Source organism: Giraffa tippelskirchi, chromosome 8 (genome assembly GCF_054371585.1).
Source record: "Giraffa tippelskirchi isolate mGirTip1 chromosome 8, T2T-mGirTip1v1.2.pri, whole genome shotgun sequence".
In the NCBI taxonomy this organism is placed as follows: domain Eukaryota; kingdom Metazoa; phylum Chordata; class Mammalia; order Artiodactyla; family Giraffidae; genus Giraffa; species Giraffa tippelskirchi.
In genome coordinates this window covers 127,747,612-127,765,872 of record NC_137282.1, presented here as the reverse complement: position 1 = coordinate 127,765,872, position 18,261 = coordinate 127,747,612, and the positions used below count along the sequence as shown (strand labels likewise).

At 45.9% G+C, this 18,261-nt stretch overlaps 1 protein-coding gene across 5 annotated transcripts in view; it reads right to left on the bottom strand.

Annotated features, from left to right (window-relative positions):
* TBC1D22B (TBC1 domain family member 22B) overlaps positions 1–18,261 on the bottom strand; it is a 73,192-nt gene that overhangs the window by 29,229 nt on the left and 25,702 nt on the right. For 3 of the 5 annotated variants that reach the window (XM_081520562.1, XM_081520564.1, XM_081520565.1), the window contains exons 4-8: positions 17,869–18,048; positions 17,406–17,476; positions 15,905–16,033; positions 14,253–14,318; positions 10,512–10,626 (exon numbers count right to left, since the gene is read on the bottom strand). In XM_081520562.1, the coding sequence (XP_081376688.1) occupies positions 10,512–10,626; positions 14,253–14,318; positions 15,905–16,033; positions 17,406–17,476; positions 17,869–18,048 (561 nt within the window). Of the gene's footprint in view, positions 1–8,925; positions 9,001–10,511; positions 10,627–14,252; positions 14,319–15,904; positions 16,034–17,405; positions 17,477–17,868; positions 18,049–18,261 lie in introns of all 5 variants that reach the window. The other 2 variants (XM_081520561.1, XM_081520563.1) reach the window with 1 other exon arrangement.

The window sequence follows — 18,261 nt, the reverse complement described above, 5'->3', positions numbered from 1 at the left end:
AAGAATGCACATGGATTAGCCCAGGGATAAGGAAGTGGTACAGGACAAGGCTTTAAAGATGTCAATTTTGGATTCCTGCCTTTAAGAGGTGAGGCAGAAGCAGAGGACACAGGGCCTTGCACAACAAGCTACAAAACGTGGACTTTTTTTGTCTGTGCTGTGTGGCTTGTGGGGATCTTGGTTCCCTGACCAGGGACTGAACCCAGGCCATGGCAGTGAAAGCCTAGAATCCTAACCACTAAGCCACCAGGGAACTCCTGAGAATCTGGACATTTTTAACTGTAGGTGATGAGACACTAGTGAAGGGTTTTAAGCAGAGGGGCTGAACAGGCAGGTCTGTGTTTAAATGGTGTGAAAGATGGTTTTGAAGGGGATAAAAACCAGAGATGGGAAAACACACTTGGCCATTTCAGCAATCCAGGCCTGAGCTAGAGTAGTCACAGGAGGAATGGAGAGAGAAAGAGATTCAAGAAACAGAACATGAAACCATCAGAACTTAGTAACTGATTGGATATGAAAGAATGAGAAAAAAGAATTATTAATACAAACACGTCTTAGCATTTCTGGGCTTCCCAGGTGGGGCTAGGGGTGAAGAATCTGCCTGCCAATGCAGGAGACATGAGAAATGAGCGTTTGATCCCTGGGTGGGGAAGATCCTCTGTAGTAGGAAATGGCAACCCACTGCAGTATCGTTGCCTGGAAAATTCCAAGGACAGTCTGGCAGGCGACAGTCCATGGGGTTGCAAAGAGTTGGACATGACTAACTACGCACACACACTTAGCATTTCTGACTTAAGAGACAGGAAATGCTGGCAACTGAGAGAAAAGGGTGGCTGGGCATGGGGAGAAGACAAATTAGTCAAACACTGAGTCTGAGGGGCCAAAGGATAGCAAAGACCGTTGTTGTCTATAAACACCTACTACCACTTCCTCCTCGATGAAAGGACCCTTAAGGGTACTGGCCACCTGGGATACAGACTGTGTTTTCCAGGCCCACTTGCAGATGGGAATCACCGTAAGACCTAAGTTCAAACAAGAGATACAAAACCAAGTGTCATGTACTTGGGAAGTGTCTTTCAATGGAGAGAGTATGTCTTTCTTCCTTTCCCCCCTCCATATTGGCTGGAATATAGATGTGATGGCTAGAGAACAAGCAGCTACTTTGGATCACGAGTAGGAAAACAGATGCTGAGAATGGCAGGACAACAGAGGCTGAATCCCTGATACCATGGAGCCTCGGACTACTCACCTCCTGACTCTTAATGGGGGAGAAATAAACTTTTCTCTCTTGCTTATAGTACTGGTATTTGGGGTTCCCTCTCAAAGTAGCCAAGCTAATCCTAATTGGTCATTTATGACATGTTATTGTTGTTCAGTCACTAAGTTGTGTCTGACTTTTTGTGACCCCATGAACTATATGGCACACCAAGCTTCCCTGTCCTTCACTATTTCCCAGAGTTTGCTCAAACTCATGTCCATTGAGTGAGTGATGCCATCCAACTTTCTCATCTTCTGTTGCCCCCTTCTCTGGCCCTCAACCTTTCCCAGCAACAGGGCCTTTTCCAATGAGATGGTTCTTTGCATCAGGTGGCCAAAGTATTGGAGCTTCAGCTTCAGCATCACTCCTTCCAATGAACACTCATGACTGATCTCCTTGCAGTCCAAGGGACTCTCACGAGTCTCCTCCAGTACCACAGTTCGGGCTTCTTTATGGTCCAATACTTACATCTGTACATAACTCCTAGAAAAACCATAGCTTTGATTAACCATAGCTTTGAGCTCTGTGGGCAAAGTGATGTCTCTACTTTTTAATATGCTGTCCAGGTTTGTCACAGCTTTTCTTCCAAGGAGCAAGTATCTTTCAATTTTATGGCTGCAGTCACCATCCACAGTGATTTTGGAGCCCAAGAAAATAAAATCTGTTACTGTTTCCACTTTACCTCCATCTATTTGTCATGAAGTGATGGGATTGGATGCCATGATCTTAGTTTTTTGAATGTTGAATTTTAAGCCAGTTTTTTTCACTCTCCTCTTCTGCCCTCATCAAGAGGCTCTTTAGTTCCTCTTTGCTTTATGCTATTAGGGTGGTATCATCTGCACATCTGAGGTTATTGATATTTCTCCCAGTAATCTTGATTCCAGCTTGTGAGTCTTCCTGCCCAGCATTTTGCATGATATATTCTGCATAGAAGTTAAATAAGCAGGGTGAAAACATATAGCCTAGTTGTACTCCTTTCCCAATTTTGAACCAGTCTGCCGATCCATGTCCGGTTCTAACTGCTGCTTCTTGACCTGAATACAAGTTTCTCAGGAGACAGGTAAGGTGGTCCGGTATTTCCATCTCTTTAAGAATTTTCCAGTTTGTCGTGATCCACACAGTCAAAGGGTTTAGTCAATGAAGCAGATGCTTATTTGGAATCCCCTTGCTTTTTCTATCTTCCAACAGATGCTGGCAATGTGATCTCTGGTTCCTCTGCATTTTCTAAATCCAGCTTGCACATCTGGAAGTCCTCAGTTCACGTACTGTTGAAGACTAGCTTGAAGGGTTTTGAGCGTTACCTGTGACATGTCTGAGCATAAATGTCATGCAGGGAACACGAGTCAGAGATTTTAAGACTTCCCTTCTGGGACTTCAATTGCTACTGTGCTTCTAAGTAAAACCTGAAATGAAAATCCTGCTGCGCTACTTCATGCAGAGGAGAAGGGGGAGAGTTATTCATTAGTGTTCCATTTTGCAATGAAAGAAATCACCAGGCGTCACTCTTCTTCTGAAAACAGGACATGTCATGGGTCCCTCTCTTCCAGATGATTCCTCGTTCACATCACTTACACAGCTGCTGTTATGCAGCTTATTTTGGTGATGACTATATTATCAATTACATTATGTTCTGAATTCGATCAATAGTGCCATCTAAGTCCAAAAGGTTTTGGAGAGTCTGGAGGTATTTCACTGTCTCAGCGGTCACAGTCCCGAGACTGTATCTCCCCAAGGGTGACCCTCCAGCACTGTCACCGCTGGACCCATACACAGCTGGCTTATGCACAGAGGACCCACTTTGATGCGAGCTGTGGGTTTCAGCAGAAAAAAGCAGGAACTGAGGGGGAGGGGAGCTAAGTTAGGTACAGAAAAATTCTCTCAACAGAGGGGAGTCCCCGGATCTCCTCATTTTCAGCTGTTTGACAACAAACGTGACACGAAGCATGAAGCAAGCTCAGGTGCTACTTTATAAAAGTAATGGAGAATAGGGGCTTCCCCTGTGGTCCAGTGGTTAAAAGTCTGCCTTTCAACACAGGGGATGAGGATGACCCCTGGTCAGGGAACTAAGATTCCACGTGCCGTGGGCAACTAAGCCCGTGCGTCTCAATGACGGAGCCTGTGTGCTCTAGAGCCTGATGCAGCAAAAAATAAATAAATACATATTAAAAAAAATGTTTTTGAAAAGTAATAGAGAACAGATAGCGGAGGAGATAGGAGAGAGGCCAAACAAGGTCCTGTGGGTCCCACAGCTCTACTAGGGCACACCCTCCGTGCTACAGCTCAGGGAGATGAGGTGGCGGGCGAGGCTGCCTGGGGACACCTGCCTGGGATGACAAGGCCAGCTGCCTGGCCTGCTCCCCGGGTGAAGGATCCCGGAGGCCTTTCATAGTGGGGAGAGTCACAACAGAACACCTCTCACAGCAGCTGCCTTAGAGAATGGGAGAAAAGCAGCATTATTACTCAGACAAGAGAACTGTTCTTGGAGGCCACAAACAATGTTGAGCCTGTGTTCAGGAAAGGCCTTGAGGCTGGAGAGAAGTCCATATGCCTTGTTTCTTTGAAGTTTAATTTATATCCAGCAACTGATGAACAGGAAAATAAAATGTGCTATGTTCATACAATGGAATACTTATTTGACCATGAAAAAGGAGTGAAGTACTGATACAGGCTACAACCTGGATGAATCTCAAGAACAAGCTAAACGAGAGAAACCAGACATAAAAGATCACATATTATAGGATTTCATTTTTATGAAATGTCCAGACAAGGCAAATCCATCGAGACAGAAAGGAAGAGCGAGTAGGAGTGGGGAGGGAGGGGACTTGGTGCTGATGGACATAGGACTGATGGACACAGGGCACAGAGTTTCGTTAAGGGTTGATGGAAGGGGGGACTTGGTACTGATGGATATAGGGTACACAGTTTCTTTTGGGGTTGATGAAAATATTCTAAAATTGACTGTGGTGATGGTTATACAACTCTATAAATATACTAAAAATTATTGAATTGTACATGTTAAATGGGTGAATTATATGAATGACATCTCAGTAAGCTGCTATCAAAAAAAAAAAACAACCCCACAAAACTAATTTGTAACTGTCCCTCCAATAAAAATTCTTCTTACTTCCTGAAGTAGGTAGGTTCCCTATTTCCTGAACTTGGCAAGTTCATCTGGAAGAAGAGTCAAGACAATTTTTCAAAAAGGATGATGAAAGAGACCAGCCCTGAAATAATAATAAAATACACTCTAAAGCTCAAATATCCAAGTTGTGTGGTACATGCATAGTACGTGTGTGTGTGTGTGTGCTCAGTCATGTCTGACTCTTTGTGACCCCGTGGACTACAGCCCGTCAGCTGTCCATGGAATTTTTCAGGCAAGAATATCGGAGTGGGTTGCGATTTCCTACTCTAGGGGATCTTCCTGACTCAGGGATTGAACCTGCACCTCTTGAGCCTCCTGCTTTGGCAGGCAGATTCTTTACCACTGAGCCACCTGGGGAGATGCACAAAAATGGAGATAAATGGAATAGAAATAAGCAAAACCATGTAAATAAAGGAGTTTATACTATATTATGAAGAGAGATTTCATACCAGTGAAGAAAGTATGTACTATATATAAACAGTGATAAATAATGAAGTATCCAGTTGGAATAGTAACTTTAAATATCAACTCCACTGTAAAAGAAAATAAATTTTACTAATAGAATTTAAAAATCTAAATGTAAAATCAGAGCCACAAGAGAACTAAAAGAAAACGTGAAAGAGCACCTTTATAATATTGAGGCGGGGAAGGTAAAGCTTCCTAAGCGTTACACCAAACCCAGAAGCCACAGAGGGGGAGGCATTTCCCTCGTGTCACGGTTTGCAATGACTTACTTCTCTGTGGGCCCCTCAACTCCCCATGAGATGATGTTCCATAAGGGGGCAGGGCCCACACCTGTTATCTTATTCACTCTATCCTCTGGCATAGAGTAGGAGCTCAATAAACACCTGTTGAATGGACAGATTTGATTACATAAAAATTAGGAAGAGCTATATAAGGAGACATAATAAAAGTTGAAAAGATAAATGATGATCTGGGAGAGAAAAAATACTAGGTTCAACCATAAAGAATTCCCATGGAGTGGGTGTGTCCAAAAAGGCTGAATACTAGCAACACATAACAGGTGAAAAATGAGTGTATCTGACCCACACAAAGCTCTTAAAAGACGAGATCAACAGTGCAACAGAAGAAAAAAACACGTGTAAATATCTGAACAAGCAGATGAAAAAAGAAACAAATGCTAATACACAGAAGAAAAGATAAACCACCTTGCTGACGAGTAAGTGGCAATAAAAACTGAAACACAGACCGTGGTTTATCTGCCAGACTGGTGAAACACAATTAGACTTCCTAATAAGGATGTGAAGAAAAGTGCACCTAACCATTAGTGGTTGGAGTACAAACTGCCATAAGCCTCTCTGGAGTGTAAGTTAGTGGTATCTATTTGGCATGCTTTTAGACTAGCAGTTTCACTTCTATGGACTCTCTTTCAGAAAAACACGTATTTCAAAACAAAGGTATAGAAAATATGCATAAGGATATTCATTAAAATGTTGTCTATAATGGCTAAAAATTACAGACCATTTAAATGCCCTACTATAAAAGAACCGTTCACTACACTATAGTAAAGCTAAATGAAAATAGATGGAATTGCTGAAAATGATGAGGCAGACCTGTATGCCTGAACCTGGAAAGCTGGCCAGATACTTGTGAGTGAAAGCAAGAAAGACTGAGAAAAGTATGGATAGTCTGATTCGATTTTTCTGGGCAAAACAAAGAAAAATAACATAGGCAGGTCTGTTCTCACACAGGAAAAGGGCTGGAAAAATACACATCAAAGGGTGTTATCTCTTGTGGTGGAGGGTACGGGTGAGGTAATAACACTTCTTTATTGTTTTGATCTTTTTTTTTAAATAAGCAAGTACTTCTACTGTAATTTTTTGCTTATTTTGGTTTTTTGTTTGAGGCAAGGAGTAACAAGAAATGTGCCACACGCTTTGCAGCAGAGAATGGAGAAGATACATGTAAATTGCGATACCACCAAGTCATATAAAGAGCATAAGTGAAAGTGAAAATCGCTCAGTTGTGTCTGACTCTGCGACCCTGTGGACTATAGAGCATGGAATTCTCCAGGCCAGAATACAGGAGTGGGTAGCCTTTCCCTTCTCCGGGGGATCTTCCCAACCCAGGACTGAACCCAGGTCTCCTGCATTGCAGGCAGATTCTTTACCAGCTGAGCCACAAGGGAAGCCCAAAGAGCACAAGTATTCAGGTCAAAAGATGGAGGTTTGAGTTCGGGAAGCTCATTAAATCTCTGAGTCTTTGATTTCTCACTTGTAAAATGGGTTCATACATCTACTTTAAAGAGATATTGGGGGCTACTAAAGGAAACCAGGTCAAAGTACTTTGCAAATGGTAAAGTGTTTTAAAAATTATGGTAATATTACTGGTTGGCATGGCAAAGTTCCAGTTTGAAAACTGGGAAAATAAGAGAGATGGATGGAAATTGATAGATTGAGACTTAAGAGACATAGCAACAAACCAGTAGAATGTGTGGACCTGATCTGAACCCTGATTCCAACAAAATGTTAAATATATTTATGAGAATCAAGAAAATGTGAATACTGCTGTATATCAGAGTATATTAAGGAACTATTATATCTTCTCAGATGTAATAATTACATTATGGCTGTGAGTTTCTTTAATCATGATCTTCGAGTGACACATATAGAAATATTTATGGATAAAATTATATGTTGCTTGACACTGAGATTTGCTTACTCACAAAGATGAATGAGTGAAGAATTGACAGAGGTGTGAAGTTGGGTGGCAAGTGTATGAGGATTTATGGTATTATTTTTTCTACTTTTACATATGTTTAGAAACGTGACATAATTAAAGCTTTCATAAAACGTGAATGGGCCCCACTTTCCTAGCCCTGGGAGGAGGTACCAAAGATCCATCTGATGGCTGCTGCAGATGTAAGGCTGACTGCAGCCTTACTCAGAAAGGCCTCCTTGCTGACGAGGGGCAGAGGAGCCCACACTTTGCTGTGTAAACGCTGTGGGCGAGCAGTGATTTCACTGGTCAGCAGGTGGGGCTGACAAAGCAAACACTCAGATCAGAATGCAGTCATATCTATCAGAGAAAGGCACAGTGCACAGTGGGGCTGACGGAGTTAAGGTAGTAATGGGATGGGTGCCTATAGAAGGTGGAGGAAAATCGGGGACAAAAAAGCCAAATGACAGCTCTCAAGATAATTAACAGCCAACTAGAACCGCAGCTGCTGAGGATTTCCTAAACTGGCATAGTAACTGGCAATGCTGCATGCCAGCCTCTAGACCTCAAATGTAGATTAATGAATGGATTAATATCTTCCTGGGCTCATCTTTGGGTTCCCCTGGTGGCTCAGTGGTAAAGACTCTACCTGCCAATGCAGGAGACCTGGGTTCAATCCCTGGGTCGGGAAGATCCCCTGGAGAAGGAAATGGAAGCCCACTCCAGTATTCTTGCCTGGAAAATCCCATGGACTGGTGAGCTACAATCCATGGGGTCACAAAAGAGTCTGGACACGACTTAGCAACTAAACAACAACAAGGCTAATCCTTTAATACCATTTCAGAAAAGTACTCCTGCAAGAATCAAATCCCAAAGCATCAGCTGCACTGCTCTTTATAATTAAGTTAAAACACACAGAATGAAGGCACTTCCAAAAACTGATCAATTGATAAGAGGGGAAAATAAAAGTTCTCCAGCAAAAGCTTTATTTATATGCTTTTGCTTGGGGTCACTTGACAGCGTGGACAAGAGCGTGACTTTCCACCCTCACTCCCAGTTCTGCCCTGGTCTCCGTCACTTAAGGGGAACTAGGAATGACATCATGTGGTTGCCTTCCTTTTTGAGTCATTAAAAAAAAAAAAAGCTGCCTCATGAAAGACCAAAACACCATCCCTTTGGTCCCACCAGAAAACCCGCAAGGGAAGGATCAAGTGAGACATCTCTCATGCTCCCCAACTCCAAGGGGCTTCACGACAGCCCCCTTCTCATGACCGTCCTACCCCCTGCACCATCTCATTACCTACCACCCCCAGGGCCTGAAGAGAAGGGTTCTAGTCCCAGGCCTGCCACTAATGAGGCAAGAAAAGGGGCAGAGGAGATGGACAGTTTCCTAAAATCCTTTCCCACATTCCAGTTCCCATATGAACTTCTCTTTGACCGACTAAGAGAACAAAAGCATCAGGCTGCATGACAGATGGGTTTTCCTGTGAATCTTGAAGCACAAGTGTTAGGGAGATTAAACGGTCTTGTTTGGCTTCAGAGACAAAGCAGAGCAGGCCTCTGACCTTGTGTCTATCCTGCCTGGACGCTGCCCTGACTGCTTGCTGTGAGTGCCAGCCCGGCAGCACCACAGATATGACAGGGGCTGAATTTTGAGACTGTTGAGCCCCTGCAGGGGGTCTGGCCAACCAAGCCCCAGGCTTAAGGACATTCCAAGTTTTTCACAGCAAAACAAACAGCATTAGCATGAAACCAGAGCTGAAATTGGCTCACAGATTGATGATGATATCCATTTGCATCCTGGGATTATAAGTAGAACCCCGAACTGCAATTTTTGAAGTCTCACCTGTGCAGGGGATACGCTGCCTGGACCTTTGCCCAACTGGGACTCCAGATGTGCTGTGACACGGGACTTCCAGGGCTGTTTGAGTTTATGGATGTTGGTCAAAACCCAATTTGATGATGTATCCTCTGCTGTTCCTATTTCTCTTTTATTTTAATGTTAGTATATTGAAAGTAAGTGACATAATTATCTAATAAATATTGAAAGTGAAAGGCACTCAGTTGTGTCTGACTCTTTGCGACCCCATGGAATTCTCCAGGCCAGAATACTGGAGTGGGTAACCATTCCCTTCTCCAGGGGATCTTCCCAACCCAGGGACTGAACCCAGGTCTCCCTCATTACAGGCAGATTCTTTACCAGCTGAACCACCAGGGAAGCCCAAGAATACTGGAGTAGGTAGCCTATCCCTTCTCCAGGGGATCTTCCTGACCCAGGAATCAAACCAGGGTCTCCTACATTGCAGGCTGATTCTTTACCAGCTGAGCTACCAGAGAAGCCTAATAAATACTGATATTGTTTATTTGAATATAACGAGTGGCTTCTTTTGTTAACAAATCCTTTGAACCTGAGACAAAACCGAAAACTTTCTGCAAAACAACAAGAGATTAAGGGAACCAATAGGAAAAGTGGAGAATCTTCAATGCCTTTTGAGACTGCCTGATTTAGGCCTGGCTGGAGTAGGTGACTGGCACTGTAAGAAAACCTAACTGCCGAGGACTTCCCTGATGGTCCAGCGGTTAAGAATCTACCAGCCATTGCAGGGGACATGCATTTGATTCCTGGTCCAGGAAGATTCCACATGCCGTGGGGCAACTCAGCCCATGAGCCACAACTACTGAGTCCACATGCCGCAACTACGGAAGCCCCTTGCGCTAGAGAGCCTGTGCTCTGCAACAACACAAGCTCCTGAAATGAGAAGCCTGTGCACCATAACTGGAGAGCAGCCCCCACTTGCTGCAACTAGAGAAAGCTCACGTGCAACAGTGAAGACTCAGTGCAGCCATAAATTAGTTCTTTTTAAAAAGAACTATCTTCCTTTAAAAAAAAAAAAAAAGTGACAAGAACCCAGTGAGGTATGGGGTGAAGAAGAAAGTGGGAGAAACCAAGATCCTGGAGCTGTCCTTGGCCCATTTCATCACCTCCAACGTGAGCTACAACCTGGCACCACCCTACCTCCTCTGCAGGCCCATACCCTGCTCCTAAGATACAGCATGTGAACTAAAGCATGGAGGCCTGATGTATAATCTGAAAGTCCAGCTTTCACAGATGAGGGCCTGTGTTAGAGCCGAGTTCAAAATAATCCTAAAAGAACCTCAGATAAAGCATCAAACCATCTGTTTATGGTGGAACATAAATATATCAATTTGGCCCTTCTTGTGGCAAAGCAGGTCTTTTTAGGTGAGATCTGTGACCATCTCAAGAGATAAATTCCAGGCTGCTGTTGCTGTTACAACAGGTTCAGCCGTGTATTCTAACGCCACTATCTCTTTTTTAGCAAGATGTGCCCACTGGCTGCACTCTTGAAAAACAAACAGACCACAGATAAAAAACAGCAATAGCTTGTTCAACTTGGTACTCATGCTTCTTACCCACATATTCTGAGAGGAAGACGACAAAGAACGGAGTGACCAGGTCATTAATTCCCTGGACATACCCACTGGCAGGGTGTCGGATGGCCCAAATAAATAGAATTCTTTCGAAGATCTAGGAAAATGAGAAAGAAAGATGTCATGACGTTAAATCATGGGGATACTCTCCCTCCCTCTGTTTACCTCCCTCACAATTTAACTCAGCACTGCCGCAGAATTTGTAGGAGAAATTTAAGAATTACTGTGGGACAAAGGAAGTCTGTGAATACAGAAAGTTTCTAAGATACAAATTGCTTTTTAAACAGCGGGTTGGTAAAGAATCCCTCCGCCAATGCAGGAGATGCAGGTTCAATCCCTGGGTCGGGAAGATCCCCTGGAGAAGGGAATGGCAACCCACTCCAGTATTCTTGCCTGGGGAATTCCATGAACAGAGGAGCCTGCGAGGCTATAGTTCATGGGGTTGCTAAAGAGTCAGACATGACTTAGCAACTAAAAAACAACAACAACAGGTACTTCTTGCCCTTTACTTCTCTTTCTAGTATCTAGTCATCATGATATAAACTTGGGAAACAGAAAGGAGAGTGACATGGGTGGCTTAGGGAAAGGGTTGCTATGGATGTTATTAATTCAGGCCACCGTGCTCATTTATACATGCTGTTTCTCTATTTCCAGGAGCACGATATAGGAATATCTATGTTCTGATACATTTTCTAAATCTCTTTTGCTTATTACAGTACATAGAGAGGAAATCTCTTCTCTACCACCCTCTTCTTTCTCCCTGCTGAGATGAAAGGAGACCTAGATCTGAATTTACTTCTAACCCAGCCTGACAGACAATACATGCAGGAAGTCGTTTCACACATCAGGATGCAACCCAGACATTTGCTGGGGATAGGAAGTCAAATGAACCAAATCCTACAGCTGGGAAAGCCTCTGGGGTTAAGTATATTAGGCACAAGAGGCCAGAGGCTTAGTCTGGAGAGAAAGAAAAGATCCTTATGGTCCCTTTACAGAGTCCCGTCCTACTCCTTTCTCTTACCGTCCTCTCTGCTTTCACTAGACCCTCAGGGCTTCCCCCTGTCTTCTCTCAGCCTGCTGGCACTCGTCCTGACTTCACCCTGCTGACCACAGCTCCTGGACCCAACACACCCCTCAGACTGGCTCTGCCTGGACTGTCTCCTGACCACACTAGAGGGATGACAGAGGTGACAATGACCACGTGCAGGGGGGACAGAAGATGAGGGGGCCTCCACCGCACCTGTACTCCGCGGAGCCCCATCAGTCAGCTCTGCGGGCAGACTGAGGCAGCCTCCCGGAGCTCAGGTGCGAGAGGGCAAAGACTTCCCAAGGAGAAAAGTAAAAAACAGATGGTTGTATGGTTATGGAGTTGGTTAGGTAGCATAGGAGAAACGTGGAGAATCTAGAGACACAACAAAGGATGTTTCCCAGCCCACATCCCGTGCTGAGTCGGCCTTATAGCTGGCCAAGCCAGCTGAGAAACACTCCCATCGTCAACACTCCTGTCCTTGCAGGCAGTGTGAGCAAGGCCCTGTCTGGAAGGAGCTGGCCTCTCGGCCTCCCCTAGAGGGGCCTGCTTGCTCCCTGGGGCTGAGGGGAAGGGCGTGGCATCCTCATTTGTGTTAGGCCCAGCATTCCAACGGGGCCCCTCTGACATTCTTTCCTCTGCTGCTTAATGCCCTCCTCCCACCCTTGAAACTAGGCTCAAGCTTCCACATGTCCAGGAAGCTCTCAAGAGTTCCTTGCCCTACTCTGTCTCCTCACACCTCCAGTGGCCTGTGTCTGTCTGGACGTCTCTATTAAAAGCTCCTCCAGGTCAGCCCTTCTGAAGGACTTATCAGCGCTTCTATTTCAAACTATCAGTTCCTTGTAAATACACACATCTCTGGTGAGTAAGGGCAGGGAAGCTAGCCATTCAGAATCAGGAGACTTCCAATAATCCCTCTCTAGTAAGGATGGGACAAGCAGACATACTCACGCCATGCAAGAGGAAATGCCAAAGAGATGGGAATCGAAGAGCACCAACCCTGTGGCCTGGGGAGGCCATGGAATCTTCACTACAGAAAAGGTCTGGGACAAGCCTCTCTCTCTCTGAGACGCGTCTGCTACTAGTGTGGGTAATCCTCACTATTCTCAGTTCTCAAGTATCTTTCAGGTTTGTAAAGCAAGTCTCTCAATATTCAGTGTTACTTAATTTTCTGCTCCCTGGTTGGCAATTTATTCTGTTTATGATGATTATAGTCTGCTAGATGGAAAGGTGATTCAAGGAAAATTGGAAAGACAGCAGTTTGAGTTTCTTTCTCTGTATGCCGGTTCCACTGCCTGGAGAATCCTTTTAAATGAAGTCCTTTGTCCTATCTCCAAGTTTAAAGGAAGCACGCACAGGTGAAAGATCTGAACATCTTCAAGTTAAAATGAGGAATAAGTAGGGCTGAGCCAAGGGAAACTGAAAGGGAGACACAAAGGTATCCTGAGTGGGTTTTTACTTTCCTTTGAGCTGATTCTTACAGGTAAAACAAGAACATGACCCTCAAAACCTTCTTTACGCTACTGGTAAGTTATGAGGGATCCTGTCATTAGACACATATATATTTAAACAGAATTATGAATATAATCTAAAGTCAAAAAGACATTATTTTGAGCATTTAAAATCACATTCTTTACTACAAGGATGAGTGAAAACATAATTCAAAGAGCACTTCCACCCAAAGTCCTAGCTACTATTAAGTTGTAAAGGAAATCCCTCATCTCAAGGAGTTTATACTTCCTGCTTGGTCAAAAGATAATAGTTTCAATGAAACCTTTCATGTGCTTTGCTAACTGCTAAATTGTTAGGTCTCAACATATCACTACTAATTTGACTTCTGGGTATATATCTGAAAAGAATTTAAAATAGGGACTCAAGATACTTGCACAGCCACGTTCATAGCAGCCCTACTCACAATACCCAAAAGGTGGAACCAACCTAAGTGTCCGCTGACAAACAGCAGATCAACAATGTCTTACATGCATACAATGGAATATAAGTTCGTTTTTAAAAGGAAGGAAATTCTGACAACATGAATGAACCTCGAAGGTATTATGCTAAGTGAAATAAGCCAGTCACAAAGGGACAATTACTGTATGATTCCATTTATTTGAGGTACCTAGAATAGTCAAATTCATAGACACAGGAAGTAGAATGGCAGCTGCCGGGGAATGGAAAATTACTGCGTCATGGGTACAAAGCTTCGGTTTGGGAAAAGGAAAAAGTGTTGTAGAGATGAATGATGATGATGATTGAACAACAATACGAATGCACTTAATGCCACTGAACTATATGTTTAAAAATGGTTAAAACAGTAAATTTTATGTTATGTATCATTACCACACACACACACAAATCCCTACTCCCAGCTTTATCACGTACAGCAAACACAAGACTAGGAATTCTATCAGCTTCTAGTCTTCATTCAGTCACCAGGTAGACTCTGACTCTGGGCAAGTCCCTTAACCCCTCAAAGCGCTACTCAGTCCACAGGTTTGTTATGAGGATCGAATGAGAACCCACAAGAAAGTGCTCTGAAAAACCAAAGCTCCATCTGCGAACGCAAGGTACCCTCATGATTAGCCATAAACCTGCCGGAGGCTGGAGGCGGGGCCAAGCACTCACCCACACCGACAGTGCTGCAGAGGGGTGTGGGGGTTAGGGGGAGGGCCGACAGTGTTAGGTACTTCTCTCACCTCCTGTACAAGTGGCTGCTGGAACAATGGAATGAGAGGATTCGTCCTTGGAATGTCAATGTGAATCTGAAAAAGAGAAGGTGTTATCCAAAAACACAAATGCCAGTTTGTTCTTTTGAGAAGTTATTTTCTTAGGATCTGGGAATCAAAGGGAGTAAGAATGAGAGTCAAATTTATCTTTAGACAGAACTTTAGAAGGCTTTAGAAACCTACCTGTCCATGTGGAATACATTCCCACGGCAGCAACAGCTAACTGAACAGTAATGAAACCTCCCCGAACAAACCTCTTAACACCAAACAGCAATAGGCTTCACGACTTAGGAGAACCAGCTGCTTTTCCCTATTGTCTGGCATCGGTTTTACTCTTGGCCTGTACTTAAATTTAACAGGAAGGATCAAAATGTGTACGCCTCTTTCAGATTCTTAATCTTCAACAGTCCATAAGAACTAAGAGCTGGGAAAGCTGCAAAACTGTACCGGGATAGGGAACCAGAGGGAGTTGGCGTTGAATAACTGGCACTGAAAGTTCTGGTTTCTATTACCAAAGATGTCACAATGATTGGTTTTGGCCTTGGGATTTACCAATGTCTAAAAACCCACCAGGCTTCCCTGGTGGCTCAGCGGGTAAAGAACCTGCCTGCCAATGCAGGAGACACAAGTTCAATTCCTGGGTTGGGAAGATCTTCTGGAGAAGGAAATGGCAACTCACTCCAGGATCCTCACCTGGAAAATCTCATGGACAGAGGAGCCTGTTGGGCTACAGTCCGTGGGGTTGCGAAAAGTCAGGGACATGACTGAGGGACTAAACAACAGCAACAACCCTAGGGACTGTATCATCAGCAGCTGAGGCTACTTCAGCTCTTGGGGCCCATTGTAGACAGCTGCCCACACCAGCATCTTCCCCTCTGCAACCATCAGGCTCCTTTCCACACCTTCCACCTTTCCACAGGCTGTGCGGACCACTGTGGGCAATGGTAGGGCTCTCCAGGCTAAGCCTGCTGATGGCTATGGCTCCTAGAAGACAGACACACAAGCCAAAGAGGCACTGCAGCTGTCAGAAGGAGACACTGATGTCACAGGCCAGAGGGATGGACTCACTGAGCGAACTCATCCTTCGTCTTGTGTCCCACCACCCTGACTATTCGCAAGGGTCGTTTGTGGGCCAGCAGTGTTGGCATTGCCTGGGAACTCACTGGAAGCAAAGGGCTCACCCCAGATCTCCTGAATAAGAATCTGCATTTTACCATAATCCCGAGTTGAGATTTTATCAAAATCCTAGGTGATTTCTATGCATATTAAAGTCCAAGAAGCAGTGCTACTGACAGGGACTCCCCAAAATCTATCTACTGAAAATTTCTAGGGACTTCCCTGGTGGTCCAATGGTTAAGACTCTATGCTTCCGCTGCATGGGTTTGATCCCTGGTTGGGGAACTAAGATCTCACAGGCTGTGTAGCACAGCCCCCCCCCAAAAAAAAGAAGGCTAAAATCAGAGCTACTGAATTAGAAAGAGAGGATATAGTTCTGGGAATAAATTTAATTCCTAACCACTGTAGCCTGAAGACTTGGCAAACCTGTACCTCGAGAGCACTTTCCAGGAGCCACGTCTGAGGATTATGACTAGTGGGCAAAAGGGCAGCAGGTGATGACGTACCTGTCTATAGGTATCCTGGTGATGTTCCTCATTTCGAGAGTCATAATACTGTTCAATGAAGCCAAAATACTCCTCCCGCTTCCGCTGCAAGGTCAACTTCCTCCTCTCAGTGTTTGCTGGGAGATAACCCTGTAGACAGGACCGCTTGTCAGATGGGGACAGGCACTGGTTGGATGAATCCTTAACTTTTATTTTAGCCTGAGCAGTGGCTTTGAAACTTTCAAAGGAAGGGAAAGAAAGCTGCCAAGAGGACAAGGGTAAATCTCTTTCTGGTTTTGGCCACCCAGGGTTTGCCCTTTCCTCATTCAATGAGATGCACGTGTGGGCAGATGAAGCCTGGCCAGGTTTCTTGGGGTTTTTTACTCCTGCAGCCCTGGGCACGGGTCCTGCTGGGGAGCACTGCAGAGCTCCGGACTTGGCACAGTAGAGCAGCAAATGCAGGCCAGTGGGAGGGAACTGGACCCAAGTCAGGACTCCTGGGGCTGCGTGTGGGCGAGGCAATCCTTCCCAGGGTCACAGAGAGGTGGCCGCCTCCACGGCACAGCTGTGGCGTGCCGTGTGAGCCTGTGCTAGTTTCATAATTCTTTTCCGCAATAATGTTGAGAATTACCAGCTTAGGAGGCTGAATGGAATCTGTGACCCAGCAGCTGCAACGTCCAGACACAGAACTTCTGGCAGCAGCCCCTCGCTCCTGGCCCCAGCTCCGGGCCATCTCTGGTCTCGATCCCACTCTCAATTCTGACATCTCCTGTTCCCCTTCCATTCTCACCGCAACTACTTCTAATAGCATTTGGACTTCTTAGAAGCAGCAGGGGCAGTGACTCCACGGCTGCGAGAGTCGGGGTTGGGGGCCAATTAGGAGCGAGAGTCGTCCTCTTGCAGGCAGGGAAGGGACATGTCCATAGAGCAAGCGAGCGCCTGGCGAGCTGGAGCTGTGCTGGGCCCACCTCTGTGTACCCTCACAGCGCCTGGCATTGTGCCCGGTAAACAGCTTGCCCTCAATAAATCCTTATGAATGAATGGATTTTACGGGCTCAGGAGATCAAAGCATTCCTACCACAGCGGCTGGCACAGGGCTCCATGACTTAGTGAACGTGGGACGACTGCAGGCTTCTGAGGGAGGCCCGTTTATCAACTCTTCACAGTTGGAAAGTGGGTTTCAACCCACTGAGTCATTCCTACTGAGAAAGGAGGGAAGCACAGGGAAAGTGGGACCTGCCCACAGGAGAGCTGGCTCACCCAGCCTCACTGTACTCCTCCTCGGTGCTAAGGAGGAGAGATTGGGACTATACACACAAACCTGTGCTCTTCTACACGAGTGGGAACAAACTCTTGAGGATGTGATTCCTTATGCAGAGACCGGACTTCAGTCCCACAGAGTTGCCATATCGGGTAGGACCAGAGAAGTCTACAGGGCAAGACCGATGTGCTCAGACCAGCCCCCGCAGGCAGGCGGGGCCATGTGAGGCTTGCACTTCTCTACCCAGTGGGCAGAACTCACCGACAGGAGTCTCCAGGTTACAGGTCGAACCTCCCTGGGAACCCCCGGCCAGCTACACTTCCTCAGTTCATCTGCAAAAAGATGAAGGTGTGGTTGGACTTAGCCCTTCCCATGGGTGCCCTGAAATGAGCCTCAGCCAGTGCTGCCTGGTGCCTCCCAGCGTTTCAGTAGGATGACTGCCGTCGCCACTGCTACCACCAGCACCGCCAGCTACCAACAAGCACAGGTGAAAAGCCCAGAACAACCGCCCTGAGCAGCCAAAGTCATAGCTCTGCAGCAGTGATCCAGTCAGCTCAGAGATTAGAGTCAGAGGGAGGAATGGCCTGGAGGGAGGGGAGACGGAAGCCAGAATAGGTGCACTAGGGTCTACAGGCCACGGAGTCCAGTCCTGCCTAATTTGGTCTCTGAGAGTTCCAGTCGTCGAGAGGTCTGAGCTTGCCCGGGGCTCAGGGCGGGGACTCACCCAGGTCGGTGTTGTGGCTGGAGAGAAGCTGACGGAACTTTTCCAGGCGGGTTTTCTCCCGGACGGTCATCGGGGGCGCCCCAGAAGCGTTCTGGTCTGAGATGCGGGCGACGAGCGGGATGACGGGTCGGAGAGGGAGCGACTGCTGTTTGTGGAGGGGGTTCCTCAGGCACGAGTCACCTGAGGTCGTTTGAAAGACAAAGAGGACAGGCTGTGCGAAGAGCACAGATCCAGAGACACCTTAGACCTGACTGCTGGGCACAGGGCTCGGAGCCGCGGCTGCCAGGTCTGTGCGCAGCCTGAAGGCGCCCAGGGAGGGGCTGCCAGCAGGGGGTGGAAACCCAGCAGGGCTCCTTTGCTTGCTCAGGGGAAGGGCTGAGTTTTTATCATATA